The sequence below is a fragment of the Saccopteryx leptura genome, chromosome 2, assembly GCF_036850995.1.
Source record: "Saccopteryx leptura isolate mSacLep1 chromosome 2, mSacLep1_pri_phased_curated, whole genome shotgun sequence".
Taxonomy (NCBI): domain Eukaryota; kingdom Metazoa; phylum Chordata; class Mammalia; order Chiroptera; family Emballonuridae; genus Saccopteryx; species Saccopteryx leptura.
This window is the reverse complement of record NC_089504.1, coordinates 106,720,939-106,740,629: the sequence shown is the minus strand read 5'-3', so window position 1 is coordinate 106,740,629 and position 19,691 is coordinate 106,720,939. Positions and strand designations below refer to the sequence as shown.

General features: G+C 36.0%; 1 protein-coding gene across 1 annotated transcript in view; it reads left to right on the top strand.

Moving 5' to 3' along the window:
• OTOGL (otogelin like) overlaps positions 1 to 19,691 on the top strand; it is a 149,202-nt gene that overhangs the window by 36,019 nt on the left and 93,492 nt on the right. The window contains exons 10-19 of the mRNA XM_066368488.1: positions 2,553 to 2,680; positions 3,039 to 3,145; positions 7,488 to 7,594; positions 7,805 to 7,930; positions 9,541 to 9,649; positions 10,748 to 10,794; positions 11,195 to 11,340; positions 12,429 to 12,552; positions 14,504 to 14,681; positions 18,178 to 18,302. Of these exons, the coding sequence (XP_066224585.1) occupies positions 2,553 to 2,680; positions 3,039 to 3,145; positions 7,488 to 7,594; positions 7,805 to 7,930; positions 9,541 to 9,649; positions 10,748 to 10,794; positions 11,195 to 11,340; positions 12,429 to 12,552; positions 14,504 to 14,681; positions 18,178 to 18,302 (1,197 nt within the window). The remainder of the gene's footprint in view (positions 1 to 2,552; positions 2,681 to 3,038; positions 3,146 to 7,487; positions 7,595 to 7,804; positions 7,931 to 9,540; positions 9,650 to 10,747; positions 10,795 to 11,194; positions 11,341 to 12,428; positions 12,553 to 14,503; positions 14,682 to 18,177; positions 18,303 to 19,691) is intronic.

The window sequence follows — 19,691 nt, the reverse complement described above, 5'->3', positions numbered from 1 at the left end:
TAAGACCACCAATTGTCTCATAATATCCAAATTTTGTGACTCTTATCAATACAATGAGGTAAAAATAGCTAAATATGTGGTTGAAAAGGTTTAATATGTAATTAAAGTGCATAAACATTAAAATAAGTGGACCTTTAGAAAATGTTTTTGGTTCTTTAGACTTAAAAATATGATGTTTTAAAATGAAATGTGACTAAAAATTTTCTTTAAGAGAACATCCATATTTTCCTTTTAAAATTAGTATATTAGACTAAGCCCATGCTTAGTTCTGTGTGTAACATTCCCAACAGCATCAGAGATAATAAAGTGGGCCAAATTAGAAAGCTCTAGGATTCTAATAATCTTTTAAATAAATATTACAAACTACCTTGTATTTACTCACTTATTTAGCAAGTATATTTTGAACACCTATTGTATACCAGATACTAACCTAGGGACACAATAAAAGGACAACTTAGGAAAGCTCTCTCGTTTTTCATAGTAGATATTATAGAGAAAAATGAAATAAATAAAGCATAGTTAAATATATATATATATATATATATATATATATATATATATATATATATATATATATTGTGAGAACAAACAGCCATTCAGAAAAAAAAATTAGGAAAGGAGGCCAAAAGTGATAAAAACAGTGTGCATTTGGTGGTAGTCCAGATCATGGGACGGTGAACGCTCTCTGAGGGTCATATTAAGTAGACACTTAAAGGAAATGAGGGAGAGAGCAGAGAGAAGGTTGGAGGGAAGAGTGATTCTGAAGGAGGAACAGCACAAGCAAGGCAAGTACTAGAGCAGGAAGGAGTCTGAGTGAAGCACAGGATAAAGGCAGCAGACTGCAGTAGATTGAGCAATAATAGGAGGCTCTTTCCTATAGGCTCCTATTTCCTATAGGCTCTCCTATAGGAAAGAGGGGATGGGGTGAAGTAGGTGATGAAGATTGGGAGTTGGAGGAGTGTGGGACCAATCAAAAGAAATCTTCAAGGTCACAATAAAGTTTGGGATTTTACACTATGAAAAACAAAACAAAACATTTTTATGGATAATCTCCCACAATCTTCCTAACAATTGGTAACAGCACATTGGCATTGTAAGGCCAGTGGCCAGTGGCCAGGGCCAGGCAGGTCCACACTGGATTCAGGCAGACAGTAGAAGAACTGCAGAGCTGGGAAGCTTTGGGCTGTTATTGTTTATTGGAGGCTTGCAGCGGTGATTGAGCACACAGGCAGGCATAACTGCTTCTCAAGTCAGCAGGGAACAATCAGGAAAACGGCCCCTCACAGTGTTGGGCAAGCAATCCACCATCCACCCTGAATGAAAGTATTCATAGCTTATGCACTAATCATGCAAAATGTAAGCCAGCAAGCCTAACATAGCTGTTTTCCCTACAAGCATTATCTTCCTATCTTGAAGATACAGAGAGAGAGTTGTCAAAGGTTTGTTTTGAGATTTTTGATTCTAGTGATGCGGTAGCTTCAAAGGCCTTCCCAGGCTGACTTGCGGCTGTGTGAGTCTAGGTGGTGGAGGACCGGAAGCTCAAATCTCAGGCTAACAGTTGTAGATGGAACTTCGAGATGTCCTCTTGCTTGGTTCTGCTAAGTCTTTGAGATTTGCTATTCAGCCTTTGTCTGAATGTAGGGCAGGATTCATTTTCATTGACTGTGAAACTTGTTCTCAGGCCAGATCCTGAGCCAATTTAAATTTGATTTGGAGCAGAGAGCCCAGAGTGCTTGCCACCAACTGTCCCTATGGACACACGAGCTCCTGAAGCTTGCCTCTGAGTAATGCTGAGGTAGTATCAGGATTCTTAACAATCTGTCCTGAATGTGTTGAGAAACACTTTTCAATGTATTCAGATGAAATGAATTCACTTCTCAGTCTTCCGTCCAACAGGAGTCTTTAGCAGCTTTTCAGTGTGTGTGGTTCCTTTGAAATCTCCTCAAGGGCTCAACAGAATTTTGTTTTGTTTTTTATCCCTATTGTTGTTTACCCCCTAAATGGAACTACAATTTTAGCTAATTTCAGACTAATGTCAACTATAATGAGAGGGCTTTCTGAAGATTTGCATATCAAACTTTTATTTATGTTTCTCAGATTTATGCATCGTTTTCTCCTCTCTATGGCACTAACTGTGGGCTAATCAGTGCTTTACTAAAGTGTGTGTTGTACCACTCACTCTCAACCCTTCCCCATGTGACTTCAGTGAAGTTTTTCCTCTTCAATGATAATAACTTTTATTAGGTATTGACACTTTGTTCAATTTATTTTTATTGTGCTAAAGTAATGTTATAGGGGTGGGCAAAAGTAGGTGTACAGTTGTTCCTATGGAAAATAATATAATTAATAACTAATAACACAAGAATAAACTGTCTCACATACTCACAACTGTAAGCCTACTTTTGCCCCCACCCTTGTGAAGTCTTAACATCATTGATCATTATAAAGTTATAGAGTTTAACTTTTGACCAGGGAGTTTCTGTTGATGAACTGTGTGTTTGTGGGAAGTGATATGATCACACATATTTGTGTTGTGTGTTTGTGTGAAACAGAGGACTATACAGAAGACATCGCCATGTTTGCAAATAGTTGGTGGGTGCAAACTCCAGATGCCAGCAAATGTGTGCCCACACCCTCAGATTTTCCAAATCCATGCTCCAGTGGAATGCCAGCCTTTGAGGTAAATTTCGTGTGAAAAGTTTGGGTGTGTTGGATATAATACCCATATATAATGTTTGTATATTTAACGTTAAACATTTTTAGCACAAACACTACAAAATTACAACTATTAAATTTAGAAAATATACTGCATTTGAAATATCAAATTATTTCAGAAATAGTGGGAATATAATGAATTTCATAAAAGTACTCATTACAAAAATATAAAGTTATAAAAATGTTGGTTAAAATATGTAAGCAGAAATTATCTTCTGTTTCCTAGTAAGAACAGAGAGTGTTGTAGTTAGATCAGGAGAAAATAAAGAGAGTACACACCTGCCATAGAGTGTATCTGGTGACCACCATCTTTTTCTGCACAGGCAATCTTCTTCAAGTGCCAGATACTGTTGCAGTTTCCTTTTTTGAGCTGCCATGAATATATTGACCCATATTTGTATATTGCCAGCTGTGTTAATGATCTTTGCAAGTAAGTGAAATAATCAGTATTAGCAATAAAATTTTGTTTATCCAAAAAAAAAAGAACAAAAACTTCTTTTGTAACTTGGGCATCTCATCAATTAACAAAATTGAATGGAAAATGTGAAGCGAAAACTATACTAACTGCTATTAAAAGATTACTGGATAACAGGTACAGTCTGTTTTGTATAAGCAGCATGAACAGAACACAGCAATTCTCAAGTATTTTTTTAGGCCACTGATCCCTTTATGGAATCTAGAGAAGTCTGTAGATTCCTTTTCAAAATAATGTTTGAATGCACAAAATAGAATTCATAAGTTGACAAAGGAAACTATATTGAAATAGACTTATGAATATAGTAAATGAAATGAGATTTTGATATATGCACTTCTTTTATATGTATTTCAGGTCTAATAACTCCTGTTGTTTGACACAGTGATGAGTGTAAATATTTTGAGATAGCTGAAACACTTTTAATTAGAATGAAAACATTAGAAAAATGACATATGAGATATATTAGTGACAAAGTCAGAGATACTGCTAAGAATATTGTGATGTGTTACCTAAATGTATAATTGAAGAAAATGCTAAATTTTATTTGGAAATTACTGATAATAAACATATAACATTTTGCCCATCCAAGGTCACAGATTCCTGCACACTTTCCCAGGCTACATATACCTAGACTAGGTGGTTTCTGGGGACCAAATTCAGTGAGATTCATTATAATATGATCATTAATGTAGAACTTACTATAAATTGCCCATTATTAAAGTTTTCTCTATTATTTTATTGTATTCTTTTTCTTTCTTTTTTTTTCTGAAGCTGGAAACGGGTAGAGACAGTCAGACAGACTCCCGCATGTGCCTGACCGGGATTCACCCGGCACGCTCACCAGGGGGCAATGCTCTGCCCCTCCGGGGCGTCGCTCTTCCGCGACCAGACCAGAGCGACTCTAGCACCTGGGGCAGAGGCCAAGGAGCCATCCCCAGTGCCTGGGCCATCTTTGCTCCAATGGAGCCTCAGCTGCGGGAGGGGAAGAGAGAGACAGAGAGGAAGGAGAGGGGGAAGGGTGGAGAAGCAGATGGGCACTTCTCCTGTGTGCCCTGGCCAGGAATCGAACCTGGGACTTCTGCACGCCAGGCCGACGCTCTACCACTGAGCCAACTGGCCAGGGCTATTGTATTCTTTTTTATTGAATTTATTGGGGTGACACTGGCTAATAAAATTATATTAAATATTTAGATTTCAGGTGTACAATTCTAGAATACATCAGCTGTATATTGTATTTGTCCCCAGGTCCCTCTTCTCCTCAGTATTAGAACCTCCAAATTTTTGCTAGACATATGGCTGCCCAGCCAAAAAGAGCATTTCCCAGCAGTCCTTGAATTGAGATGTGGCCATGTGTTTAAGTTCTGGTCAAAGAGTTAAAAGCTGGGGTGTGTATAAGACTTCCAGGTCACTTCCTAAAAAGGCTGGCAGCCCTCTAAGTCCTTTACCCCCCTCCCTCAGGGCTAAAATGTGGACATGGGACTGACAAGCCAGCTTTGGCCGTGGAATTAAGAGGTTCTAATACCAAGGAGAAGAGGGAAATGGGGACAGTTGAGTCTTTGCCACACTCACTTTGTCTGAAATTTCATCGCTGAGAAGTTACCATATAAAATCTTGATATCTTTAGGCTTTGGATTTTGAAACTGAATAGCTTTCTCCAAGGGAAAATAAAAATACAGTGTGTCCGTAAAGTCATGGTGCACTTTTGACCGGTCACAGGAAAGCAACAAAAGACAATAGAAATGTGAAATCTGCACCAAATAAAAGGAAAACTCTCCCAGTTTCATACCTATTCAGTGCAGTTCGATGTGGCTCACGCACAGATTTTTTAGGGCTCCTTAGGTAGCTATCCCGTATAGCCTCTACAGACTCGTCACTGACTGATGGCCTACCAGAACAAAGCTTCTCCACCAAACTGCCCCTTTCCTTCAACTGCTTATCCCACCGAGTAATGTTATTCCTATGTGGTGGTGCTTCATTATAAACGCCCCAATGTTCATGTTGCACTTTGGTCATGGATTCGAATTTAGTGAGCCACAGAACACACTGAACTTTCCTCTGTATCGTCCACATCTCGACTGGCATGGCCATGGGCTGCTCCACTGTATACATGGTGTTACATCATCATCTGCGCATGCACACATGCTGCCACATCATCCTACAGAAACTGGGAGGGTTTTCCTTTTATTTGGTGCAGATTTCGCATTTCTATCATCTTTTGTTGCTTTCCTGTGACCTGTCAAAAGTGCGCCATGACTTTATGGACACACTGTAGAAAGGTAGTGAAACATCTTTTACTGGTTAAAATCACCTGCTGCTTTCAGAGATATGTTTGAGGTAGAGAGGCCAGGTTTCGGAGCAAAGCAGATATCTGATACCAAAAGAAGGGCATTATAAATCGAGTAAGGGTCATTGATAGAGTGGAAGTGAGGAGCTAGAGTTAGCCTTTCACTCCTCTCTGTATATGACCCAGGACTAGACCTACTTCGTTCTTTCTCCCTGAGGAGATTTTCTTCATTCCCTATATATTAGGGGCTGCATCACAATGACCCTAGCCTATATTGTGAGATAGCACTGTGAATCTACTGAACTCAAATTAATTTCCTGCTTGAATTATCATAGGATATTGAATTTGAATCAATGCATATTTTCTGAGCATCTGTTCTGATCTGAGCATTGTGCCACACTTCGGGGAAATAGAAAACAATTTAGACTAGAAACCTGCCCTGGGAACTCAGATTCTAATGGGGGCAGAGAAACAGGTCTTCAGCAATGACACGTGCTCTAAATGCAAAGTGCTGTGGTCATGCAGGAGAATTGCTAACTTTATCAGGGAGTGCCTCTGAAGGCTCCACAGAGGAGATGGCATCGCAGTTGAAATTTGAAGAGTGATACAATACTAGTCCTTTAACTAAAGCCCTGTTTCTATTTCTAAGAATGATAAACTTACCAGCAAGGAAATGATATTTGTTCTACCACAACAAAGTCGATTGATTTAAAGACAACTATTTCTTCATGCTCATTTTCCTTACTAAAGTTTCCATCCAAAAGAGAAAAATGAACTCATTTTCTCTCAGTAAATTGGCATCATAATTTCTATCCTGTCTGATTGTTGTGAGTTTTGGTGTGGTGCTATATACAACGTGCCTAGCACGGATCCAAGAGAAACATACACACTTACAAATGGTAGCTAATTTAATACTAGTTGCATTGGGTTGGAAAACCAATATTCGGTTACTTTGTTAAGTTTGAAAGCCTCTATGAATTGTAGGAAACAGTACATGTATTTTAACAGAAACCATAAACTTCATGTCTTTCTAACAATTGAATAATTTTAGCTCACTCTATTTTCAAAGACTTTTCTGCTGAGGTTTAAAATATTTTTTCAGTTTCTGATGTTTATATGCTCTGCCCCCTTTTCCTGCTAAAGCTCAGTTAATTGAACTAGATAAGCTGCATGTCTTCAATTACAGTAGCACAGGATAAGTGCAATTGGAGATGGGTGGCTTTTACAATAGAGATACTGAAAAAGCTGAGGTTCACAAAATACAACATTCTTAAGGCCATTATCTTGTAAGATATTTAATGATTGAATTTGGAGTTGAATTGAGTTGAGAAACAAGCCCACTATCTTATTATAAACCCTGCTTATTTTGTGTGTACCTTGTTAATCTGCTTTGGGAATTGGCTGACCTCTTCTATTTGTTTGGGGAAGCTTCTAGGGTGATTGAAAGAAAATAATTAGAGATTATTTATTTTTGGCAATATTATAAAAATAACTAGCTTTAGCAATTTAAACTTGAAAGAATTAAAAAAATTAAATCTTAATTTGATGCTGTTTATTCAATCTTTCAAAAGTGCTGCAGGTTTTTGAGAGCATGGTATTTTTGAAATAATTTTTATATTTGATGCTTTTGTTATGATACCGTTTTAGCTGTTGTAATAGGATTTATTAAATTCTAAAAGGTCTGGAATGCTTTGTGTGGGAGCCAGAAAATACACACAAGGAATCTGAGAAGAACGTCAACATTAGAATCAAAATCTTTTTCAGTATAGGGACACCCTTAAATCAAAAGAAAAGTAGTCAAATAATTTAAGACTTTGATGAGGACAATTTACTGAGGACTTTTTGTTTTGTTTTGTTTTCTGTATTGTTAAATGTCATATTATGTACATGCTGACATCAGTTAATATCGGAATATTCACTGCACACTACACATTTCTGGAGGTCAGGAGCTGAGAGATGAGGACTCTGCCAGGATGTCCGGCGTGATTCTGACTCTGTCTTTTCACTTTTCAGAACGGATGATGATGATACCTATTGTCGGGCAGCCACTGAGTATGCACGAGCCTGTTCCCACGCTGGCTACCCCATTCAAGACTGGAGAGATGACTTCCCAGCATGCAGTGTGTTTTCTTATTTTCTAAGCCCTGTGTCAATTGTTAATTTTAGGCTTATTCTAGTATTCAAAAATTCCCCAACTATTCAAAACTGATAAGTTCCAGGGATTTGTTATTGATGCAGTAACATTGGTAAACTTGCAAACTTTTTGAAACGCTATTTTTTTTTTGAGATGAATAAATTTGACTCACAGCTCCCCTGTTTGCCCATTTCAGCGGATAAATGTGATGATAGCTTTGTCCATCGGGACTGTATCAGCTGTTGCCCACCCACCTGCACATTTGAGAAACAATGTCTTGGGAGCAATCTCCACTGTCTTGATGGATGTTACTGTGCAGATGGTAAGTGTTTCATGAAAACAAAAAATCACGTCTTCGCTAATGGGAAATAGCATTTTGTAATCTGAGAATCATGTCACAGCATCTTCTCTCAGGACATTAGGGCGGTTGCAATTTTCTGCTCCTATACTATAGGATTTGGTCCTTGAAGTGACTAGGAGAAAACACTGCTTTTCTTTAATAAGAAGGCTTATTGCTTTGTAAATTCCACAGGAAATTTGGAATCTAGAATCCTGATGTTACTTATGGAAAATATTTTGTTCTTTTGAATATTTAAAAATATTTAATAATTTATGAAAGCAATTTCAGAGAAAAAAAGCCTCCAAATTTTGGAAGTACAAGATTAGTCCTAATGTAGGCTTAATATCTGAAATTTGAAGTAACATAAAAATGATACAGGTGGGATTTAAATTTAGGAACCACTCCTATACTGATAGATCTTTATAAAGATCACAGAATTTACTCAAACTCTTTTATTTTTACAGATTAGAAAATAAAAAAAAGAGATATTAAGTGATTTTACCACTGTTGTATAGTTATTATGAGCAAGGACTACTTCAAACCAGATTTGTTTACCTCAGCCCATTGTTCTGTTAGTGCTACTCAGAGTATGCTCTTTGGACCAGGACCAGGTCTAAACTGATTGCTACCATTCACTGATGAGATGAGGGGTTTGCATCAGAATATAAATCAATGTACCAAAACAGAGGTCAATGCTTCCTTCATCTAGAAAGTCTTCCTCAGAAAATAAAAAAGGTCAACCGAATGAAACAATGTTCTTAGTAACACAATTGATTTCCATTCTGGCTTGACCATCTATACTCATTAGAGAGAAGTAACAAACACATTTCCACTGTACTTGCCTTTTGAGTAGCATGTCCTGGCTACTGGTTATATGTGAAATAATGATGTAAATCTTTCATTTTGAGATGAGCAGAGATTAAACCAAGAATGTAATTTTTTTGTTGCCTTTATTCTATATGGTGAACCTTGAATTTTTGATGGCAAGTCATGGAATAAGATAGTTGAAAATCATTGTAGCAGATACTTATAAGGTAGCTAGTGACTGGACAACTAGGCTATCAGTAACCTCCTTGAAAGTAAAGAAATTTGTATTTCTTTTTTTTTTTTTCCCCGAAGCTGGAAACAGGGAGACAGTCAGACAGACTCCTGCATGCGCCCGACCGGGATCCACCCGGCATGCCCACCAAGGGGTGGTGCTCTGCCCCTCTGGGGCATCACTCTGTTGCATCCAGAGCCATTCTAGCGCCTGAGGCAGAGGCCACAGAGCCATCCTCAGCGCCTGGGCCATCTTTGCTCCAATGGAGCCTCCGCTGCAGGAGGGGAAGAGAGAGACAGAGAGGAAGGAGAGGGGGAGGGGTGGAGAAGCAGATGGGCGCTTCTCCTGTGTGCCCTGGCTGGGAATCGAACTCGGGACTCCTGCACGCCAGGCCGATGCTCTACCACTGAGCCAACCGGCCAGGGCCATGAAATTTGTATTTCATTACCTAGCATAAACAAGTGTTCAATAAAAGTTGGTTAAATTATTTTATTCAAAGAATAAAATCTTTGTTATTTCTTTGGAGAATTTGATACATGTTTTTCTTACATAGGCCTCATAATGGAAAATGGAACTTGCATTTCCTTGGAGAATTGCCCGTGTAGTTTTCATGGATTAGCATATTCAGTTGGTTCAAAAATTGAACAAGAATGCACTGAATGGTATGTGATCAATGCACAGCCAATTGTTTCTGAGTACCTGGCTAGTTGACAACTTTACCTGGACATGTTTAAAAATATATACTTATTACTGATTTTCTTCCAGAAATTCCAAGATTCAGTTTGCATTTTATTGAAAGTCTGAACAGGGGTGGGAACCATCTGCACATTCTTTTATAATGTAGTTCTTCTCACTTCCCTTGGTAATTCCATATCATCTTTACCTATGTTACATTTTCTTACTATTTTTTATCACTAATTTGAACATACTTTACATTTAGAACTGTTGGTTTTCTTTGCCTTCTCTAGTGAGTATTTTAAATAGTGACCCTCCAGTTTTTGGCCATGATTAGAAACATTTAGAATTTCTTATTAAATTAGCTAAGACTATTGTAGGCAAGTGTTACTCCCTCCAGGGCAGAGCAGTCCTAAAAAGAAACAGAGATCTAAATGTCCTCAGGCTTCTTCCCCTTTGGTGTCAGTGCATATAATGGAAATCCAATTGTATAACTAACCCTGTTCTTAAATACTGATTTGAGTTCCCACTTCTATGAGACTACTTCTGACTTCTGAAAGTCATATGTTTTTGATGGTAGAAGGCAAAATCCATCTTACATAAGAAGATACGTTTGCTCTCTATTAAATGTCTGGTAATCCTCAAAACCAGTTTTCTTAATTTGTAGTGGATGAGTTGATTTATTAATCTGAACTCTTTGTGTAGTTCTCTAATGATATAAGGAAATACTTTTTTTTGTGTGTGTGTGACCTTTTTAAGTTTAAGCAGTAAAAAGAAGACAAAAATAGAAATTCTCTGGTTAGTACTCACTTTATATCATCTTTAGTAATTTTAACTATGATACATAATAAATAATAATTTAGGTGTTGCCAGCATAAATTTATCAGTTAATTAACTTGTGTGGAGATGTTTTTCTAGTCAGATTATTCCCTGAATCAGGTAGCCAAAATTTTGTAAAAATCATCAACTTTCTGATTTTATTATAATATAAAACATGATATATTTTGGTACACTAACCAGTACATTGATGCAAACAATACAGTTGCTCTATTCTAATAGATTAATACTTGTATCATTTTATTTAGTGTATGTATTGGTGGATTTTGGAACTGCACTGAGCATGACTGTCCAGGTAATCTTTTAAAATGTTTTTAAAGAAAATGTCTCATTTTTTTTTAAGTGAGGAGGATCATAGCACTAATTTTTTATAAGGTCATCTCATATATAACAGAAGAGATGTAATGATGTACAAATTCAGATAGTCAAAGGATAAATGAAAAATTGAATGATAGCTTTGAGTAGGCAATTTTGGTAAAAATTTATTAAAATAGTGAAAATATGACAAAATCTAAAATATGTGTGAAAGAACTATCAGTTAGCAAACTTTAAATTGAATAACATAATTTAATAAGATTGTCAAACTAATAAATTTTAAATTTTAACTATTATTTTTTACCTTGAAGTTGACCTTCTTTTTAAGAGTAATTTCTTTTTCTCCTTCTCTTTCACCTCCAAATATATATATTTGGTAGTTCAATGCTCTGTTGTAGGTGATTCTCATTTTACAACTTTTGATGGTCGACATTATTCTTTTATTGGAATGTGCCAGTATGTCCTTGTGAAAGGAACTGGGAAAGATAAATTCACACTTACTTTGCAGAAAGCTCACTGTGAGCAGGTAAGCCTATCTCAGAATGACCACAGAAATGCTCGTTTTTGAATCCAGCCTTATCGCTAGGTTAAGAATGATAACATGAACGGGGATAGTAATTTTCTTCATAAATAAGACACCATTTACTGTTAAGATGCAACATTGTCCTATGTACTACAAAGAAAGAAAAAGTGTTGATAATTAATCTGTTATGTTATTGATTATATGATGCATCCTGATTTCAGAGATATTAAAATATGAGAACAAATGTGTCCTAGATTAAATAATGTATATTCAATTGCATTTTCTTTCTTTGAAAAATGATATTCATATGTGTAGTTTTTTGAGCATTTAATGCATAATAACACAATGGACCTAAGTATTTGATTACTTCAGAGCCACTATTTTAAAGAGATGATTTTGACAGGATTGGACAGGTTTTATATCATCTTAAATAAATATAATAAACTTCTTGGCATACTGAAACATATATTTTAGGTCTTCTCTTTAAACACATCAAGAATTTGTAAATAACAACACCTGGATCTTTCATTTCCCTGTATTAGGTAGCCAAAATTTTGTAGAAATCATCAATTTTCTGATTTTATTATAATATAATGTAGTTATTTCCATAAAAAATTCTCAGCTACTTTATTTGCTTTTTTTTCCAGTTTGATTTTTTTCTTTGTAATATATCAGTCTAAATAAGCTTTCTCCATAGAATAATAATTTTTTTCTTCTTTGATAGTTTAATCAATAAAAAATGAATTTAGAGAGGTATTTTAACAATGGCTATGAAAAACATAATTATTGGTACATAACTGAAAACATTATTTAATGTTTTATGTAAAATATATGTATACATGGTATATTTAATACACGATGTAAAGACATTTTATTAGTAACTACATAAGATGGATTATGTAATAATTATTATATTACTTATCTCAAGCCTTCTACACACTAGACATTCTTGGTTATGTAGACTGTTTCTCCTTTCTTCTCTTCTTTCACTCCTTCACCTGTTCCTGTTTTTCTCTCCCACTGTCCATGTCTCTTTCTATTTTTTTTTTTATCTCTTTCAACTCTTTAACTGACAATTTTATTTTATGCAGAATCTTGGCTTGGTCTGCCTTCAGTCTGTAACTCTAATCCTGGACGATGATTTTAACAAACAAGTGACCCTTAATAGGGGGGGACAAATCCTTACCAGTCCTAACCAAGGCTTCAGTCTGAATGGTAAGAAGCAATGCTAATGGTGTGTTTTCTTTACATTATGGCAACAACAGCAGCATCAGCAACAACAAAACAATCTAAATAGAGACTTTTCCCATTCACTGCCTAGCCTAACATTTGAGTGTCTCTATGTTGCCACATCCTCAACTAGACATAATAGAGATCACATGTTTATGGAACCCAGTGTTTACCTCAAGAGGCCTAGAGTTTGGAAGGGGGAAGATAGAGACAAACAACCATTTACATAAAATATAATAAACTCAAAGATATGCATATGACTTTGTGGGGTCTAAATGTGTGCAGCTCTCCTCATCTGCAGGGATATGCAGGTATGGTCAGGAAAGTTTTCTGAAGGAAGTGATGCATTGTTGAGCATTTAAAACTGAGGATTGCTGGGATAGTTTGGCTTTGCTAAAGCATGAAGAGGATAAATAGAGAATGTCCAGAGATGAAAATAGGGAAACAGGTAGGGGTGAGACTGAGGAAGGCCTTACACACAGGGGACAGGCTCTGTTCATATCTGTGTTCCAGCATTGTTTAGTAATACTGTCTGTTACTCCCAGATATGTCCCAATTTGTGTTAGAAGTTATATGGCCACAGTACTAATTGTCATGCTAAGGAAGCTGACCTAGATATGAAATTGAATATAAAATGATCATTATTTATGTACAAAAATGACAATCTTAGGTTGTTCAACCAAGTAGTCAGTTTTTATGAGAAGACTGATCTAGTTTTGGGGGGTGTGAAGGGTACAATCCTATAAGAAGAGTGTATAAGTAGTTTTGAGAGATGCTAGACATTCCTAACTAACATGGAGAATGGATAGGATGTTATTAAAGTAGGGCATGCAAGGAATGAAAAGGAACTGATCTCAGGCCATGATAAGAGATGGAAAGAAGAAGACAGATTAAGAAATTATTTGGCTTGATCAGGTGGTGGCACAGTGGATAGAACATTGGCCTGGGACATGGAGAACCCAGGTTTAAAACCCCAAGGTTGCTGGCTTGAGGGTAAGCCCATCAGCTTGAGTGCGGGGTCACTGGCTTGAGTGTGGGATCATAGACATGACTCTATGGTTACTGGCTTAAAGCTCAATGTTGCTGGCTTGAGCCCAGGGTCACTGGCTTGAGCAAGGGGTCACTGGCTCTGCTGGAGCCTCAGGTCAAGGCACATATGAGAAAGCAATGAATGAACAACTAAAGTGCTGCAACAAAGAATTGATGTTTCTCTTCTCTCTCCCTTCCTGTCTATCTGTCCATCCCTATCTGTCTCTCTCTCTGTCTCTCACTAAAAAAAAATGGTCTGCTCTTCATGATGGATTGGATTGGGGTTGGTTGGAGAAGGACAACAAGGGGGATGAAGTGATCAAAGAGTGATTCTTGGATTTCTGGGTTTAGTGACCAGAAATTGTGATAGGGATACAGAAGCAACTCTCCTGGTTACAAAAGTCATCAGTTCAATCTTGAACACGAGTTTTTTGTTTTATATCACGTGCTTCTCAAATGCTGTGCTCTTCCTGTTGCTGACAAGCTCAAGGGAACAGAGAATTTTTGAGGAAAGTGCCATTTCCTTATTGAATCATGATGAATTTTAGGAAAAACACACACCCACACTCACACATGTACATACATTGAAGATGAGAGATCAGATTTCAAATGTCTAAGGACTATTCGCCCGGCCATGAGATGATTGCCCACTGAAACTACATGTGGACCTAACAATCTATTAAAAATATCCACTGAAGATCCAGAAAAGAGGGCCAGAAGGGAAATGGGAGAAAAGGAAGCAGGCGCAAGGTGACAAAAACTGGCTCTGGAGGCAGAGGCAGGAACTGGGAACCTGGTTCCCCCATATCCAGGACCCTTAGAAGATGAGCCCCGGTGATATGTGCTAGCATTTGGGAACACTGTCTATGAATTTCAAAGCTGATGTCTGTATGTTCTTTTCTTGTAGGGATTGTTCAAATTCAAACTCTGTCATCCTTATTTATACTTCTAAAAACTACATTTGGTTTAAAGATTCTGTTTGCCATAGATGGAGAAAGAATTTATATTCAGCTCACCAGTACATGGAAAAGAAGAACACTGGGTCTGTGTGGCACTTTTAATGGGAATATAAGGGATGATTTTCTGTAAGTATGATTTCTGTATAGCTAACATGATTTAATGACTAGGAATTTAGAGGGATCTAAATTCTTTCATTAAAAATGTTTCCTTAACTAATAGCTTAGTGATCACTGTTCTGAGAGCTTCACATGGATCATCATATTTAAATTTTGCAGCAATCCACAGATTAGCATCTCTCTTTCATAGATATGAAAACCAACTCAGGCCAAAAAGTGGTAAATAAATAGCTCAGTGTCACTTAGCTCAAGTAGAGTGGAATTGGTCTATGAATTTAGACAGTGTGACTCAGAACCTATGGGTTAAGCTACAGAATAATTATCTGTTATACTCTCTCCTGACACCCATCAAACTTAACAGTATTGTTTAAAATTTTTAATATCATTTGGTATCAACAATAGTAAATTATACTTAAAAATATCATTTAGTATTAATGATACCTCGAAAGCAACATTTTAGCATCTAAGTTAATTAGATTTTGTGATAGTTGGTGTTTAATTAGAAGAAAAGCAATAAAATACATTTATACCCCTCCTATTTACAAACACATTCACCTACATGTGAAGAGATACAGTGTATAATTTAATGTAAATTCTTTGAGCATTTGTGCTAAGCATGGTGAGGCAATTAAGTAGTATGATATGGTTACTATCCTCAAGTAGCCTGTATTGCAGATTGGGAGGGGATAACAACCTTTAAGAAATAGTTCTGGGCAAGATGCTAATCAATAATACACACATAAATATTAAGGTAATTTCCAAAAGTTAAGTGTTGAGTTGTCCCATCAGAGGTAGAAGCACAGCCAGAATTCTGAGTAGGTTAGTGTCGGCTGGGTATCCAGGGAATGGTTTATGGAGAAGCTGTTTTTAAAAACCACTTCTGTGTATTTCTCCTGTTTTGGTTTTCTCTGCTTTCTAATCTTTCTCATGAACTCTTTTTTGTTTCAAAAAGCAAGTTCATATCACAGCAAAGTTAATTTTGACTCCATTACTGTGAGAATCTCATTTATCTGTCTGGTTTTCACTTAAACGTGTGAGGGCTTTGAGAATAAGAATAGCATCCTTGATCCTTGCATTCTTAGGAATGTGTACAGAACATTATGTGCAGTAGCTAGTTAAACTGAACAAAAGTAGTACTTTTAATGGGGCACCAAGAAGAGAATTAGAATGGGCAAAGAGAACTGGCATTTAAAAATTTTAACTTCAAAATTTCTATCTTGTCTTCTGTGCAATTAAGTTGTTTTTAGGTTATTTAGATGTTGTTCTTTTTGTTTCATTTATTTGTAGGTCAGAATATAGAAAAACTAAGATTTACATATATCTTCTGTTTCGCAAACGATACTTTAAGTGGCTTGGCCAAGATGTGCAGAAAAGATGTTACAGGCTTTTTTCTCTTCCTTGTTTATCAGAATGGGTTAGCAGTCAATGTTTAACAGATGGCAGATCTGTCTTCCTCCTCCTAAGGCACCAGTGTTCTCCATGTATAAACATTCAGGCATGATAACAGTGCAGGATAATATTTCAGAGTTCGAGATAACTTTCTAACATTGTTTGGCTTTCCAGAATAAGCAGTTAAAATTCTTTACTGCACAAATGTTAATGAGAACATGCAAACATAATGGAACAAAATATTTTAATTACTTGAAAATTTATTTTGCATGCCTTGTTATAGTAAGTTATGGTGAGCTGAAAGAATATTTTATAAAATGAAATGCAGTAGGTAAATGGGTCAACATTTTAACTCCTAATTATTTTTTTTGTACTTATTGTATTAAGTGAACTAAATGAGATAAGAGAGCCAAGCTCTGAGTCAGTTCCTCCTGGGAACCCTGACTCCACCCATTACCTTGACCTATTTTATTGTCTTTTGTAGAAATGAAGAGGAAAGGATGGGAAAGAAGGGAAAGAGCTAGTGCAAGTCATACAATTTCTTTGAGTTCTAATGTTCTCATTTGAACGAAATAAGATTTTAGATTAGGATTTTTGTTCAAATGCTTTATAATTTTAGAATGGTTCAATTCGTAAGAACAGGAAAAGGAAAGGGAACAGGGTGGGAACAAGGATGGGAATTGTAGAATGACTTGTACGGCTCCCTTTGTTCTCTCATCTCAGTCATTGTGATGAGATGCTCCATATAGTTAATGAGGTCTGAGCTTAATGCTAACCAAAGCAGTTAATTTATTAGGGCACCACAGAGAGCCAATTTAGCCGTATTGGAGCAATGAATGCTCTTAGAGCTTGCCTTAGTCAAAGTTTCCTACAGAAGACTTAGTTCAACCTGATTCTCTAAATAGTTTGTCACTTACTAAATCTTGGCTGATGAGTTAATAAATCGCGATGGCTGCTGGAGGGGGCATTTTAGTGTTTGGCTATTAAACAATGTTGTGATTTATAAGCCTGGCTTCAGAGGGTAGATGTTTCTTTTCCATTTTGGTTTGCTGAGGGAGTTGAAGAAATGAGCAAACTTGGATGAAGGGTGCTTTTTATACCATTTTCCTTCAATCTTCATTTGGTTTGTTTTTGCATCTTTATGATGGAACCTCAATATTTTAGGCCTAATAATGAAAATTGAAATATTGAACTAGAATTACAAACTATTTATTCTTTAAGACATTTGTCTTTACCCTGAAAAGAATCATGTGAGCTACCTACCTCTTTCTCTTCCCATGCGTTCTAAACCATACACATTAATATTTTGGTTGTGTGATATTTTGTTAAATCAGTGCAAGTTGAATTTAAATTTTGGCTATGATACTTATCAGTTAAGTGAACATTAATAGTTACCTGAGTTTCTTCTTTGCTTTCTTTCTATAGGGGATAATGATTTTATTTTTCATGAGGCTGAGATGATTATTAAATAAAACCATATGAGTCCACAATTTGATACTTTATAAGATCTTAATAATAGGAAATTAATACCATGTATATTTAAAAAATAATAGAACATTTAAAGTTCTAAAATGTTTTTTGTAAAATTAAAAATAGCATTCTTTTTTATTTAAAAATTTTTTTTATTAATTTTACTTTATTATGTTAACATGGATTCAAATGTCCCACTCAATATAGTTCCCTCACCCCTATCCCTGTGTCCCTCATGATACCCCTTTTCCCCACCTCCACCTAATTCGCTCCCCACCCTGTTTCTTCTGGGATTAGCTGTCCTGTTATCTGTATCTATGTGTTATATATATATAATTTCACTAATCCCTTCCCTCTGACAGCTGTCCCTCTGTTCCCTGTGACCCCGCCTCTGCCTCTATTCCGTTCCTCAGTTCACTTTGTTTATTAGAGTCCATATGTTTATTAAAGATCATATGATATTTGTCTTTCTCTGCCTGGCTTATTTCACTTAGCATAATAATCTCCAGGTCCATCCATGCCGTCGCAAAAGGTAAGATTTCCTTCTTCACGGCCATGTAGTATTTCATCTTTTCTCAATATTTACAGATATGACCAAAACAAATGAATGAGAGAGACTAAGATGAATGTTATCTTTGCTTTCCAGTTCTCCATCAGGCATGATAGAGGGTACACCACAACTTCATGCAAATGCATGGAGAGTTTCCACCACTTGCTTTGCACCTGTTCATGTTCCTATAGTGGACCCCTGTAACATCAATCAACAAAACAGTAAGTCTTTCTTTCTACTTGTAAACTTAGGGGAAAGTTTTAGGTATTAATGTAATCTTGTAAAATTTAACAGTGATTTTAAATTGTGACTTTCTTCATGAGAATAATATCAACGGCATTCCTTATGTATTTTTGTTTAATATTATGCCATTACATATGCCTCTTTATATAATGTAGATTACTTTTAAAAAGAACTCTAGAAAATGACTATTTTATTTACTACTCTGCATTTATAAATTTACTTGTTTTAGGTATTTAGAAATTCCCCAATTCTTATGAAATATGAGCTAGTGTTTCAGAGAGTTGAGATTATTTAAATGCTTAAGAAAAATCTCTGAAAAATCTCTCATAATGGTGGTATAGTCTTGGGATGTTTGACATCAGTTCCATAGTATGACAGCTCATGCAGATTCTCCTTTTTATTACTATCCTGTTATGAGTTCCTACTCACAGAATATATTTTGGTCTCATAAATAGGAAACCAGTGATCCATGGAAGCTTTGTGCTGTCCAGCATGCAACAATTTGAGATGGTCATGCTCCTGGGTTGCAATTTATGACAGTGCAGCTCACATGCCAAAAATTTTTGGTTGTATCTTTTAGTAAAGCAACAGCATACCATGTCGATGGCTATTTCACTGTTCAATGAAAGAAGATTATATTATTATTTTTTTTAAATTACTTAGTGAAAAAAATGTGCATGCTTAAATAGATTTTAAAAAAAGTTAGTGTGTTTCTTTAATTATTTTGGCTGGTTTACTGTTTTTGTGTAGTTTTAAAATATTCATTATTAATATTGGTTGAGTACCCATGAGAAGCCAGTATAATTTTTGGTTTTTGTAGTGGTTGTTCGGTAAGATTCTGTTGACTGTCATATGTACTGGAAAAAACTTAAGTTAATACTTCTTTTTAGTGCTGTCTTTTATCTACACCAACCTCTAAACTTGAAGATGACTGTTAATCTCTTCGGACACTTTTTATACCTATAGTAATGGGACTACACTAAAGTCTTTTGGCCTCTCTGGTTGAATACTTTTATCTTACTCTCATTTGACAACACTGTCTCTCATTTTGTGCTTAACTGTATTAATAATTCCACTCCTCCTTCAATTAGTTTTGTGCAGTTTGTTTCTAATTTTCTCAGTTTCCTTCTTGATATTGCAGTAACTTATTTTTAAGTGTTTAGTAATATGTAAAAGTTGGAGTAGAGTACTATTGATAAATTCAGTTTTCCTTTTCTTAATTACCTCTGTTATTACATACCGTTTTGTTTTATATATAAATACTTTTCTCACTGTTATGTCTGTATCTCATGTCTTCTCCAATATATATTTTAGATGTTTTCTTTCTTCACCTTTGCCGTGGACTATTAAAAAGAAATTCAAATAGG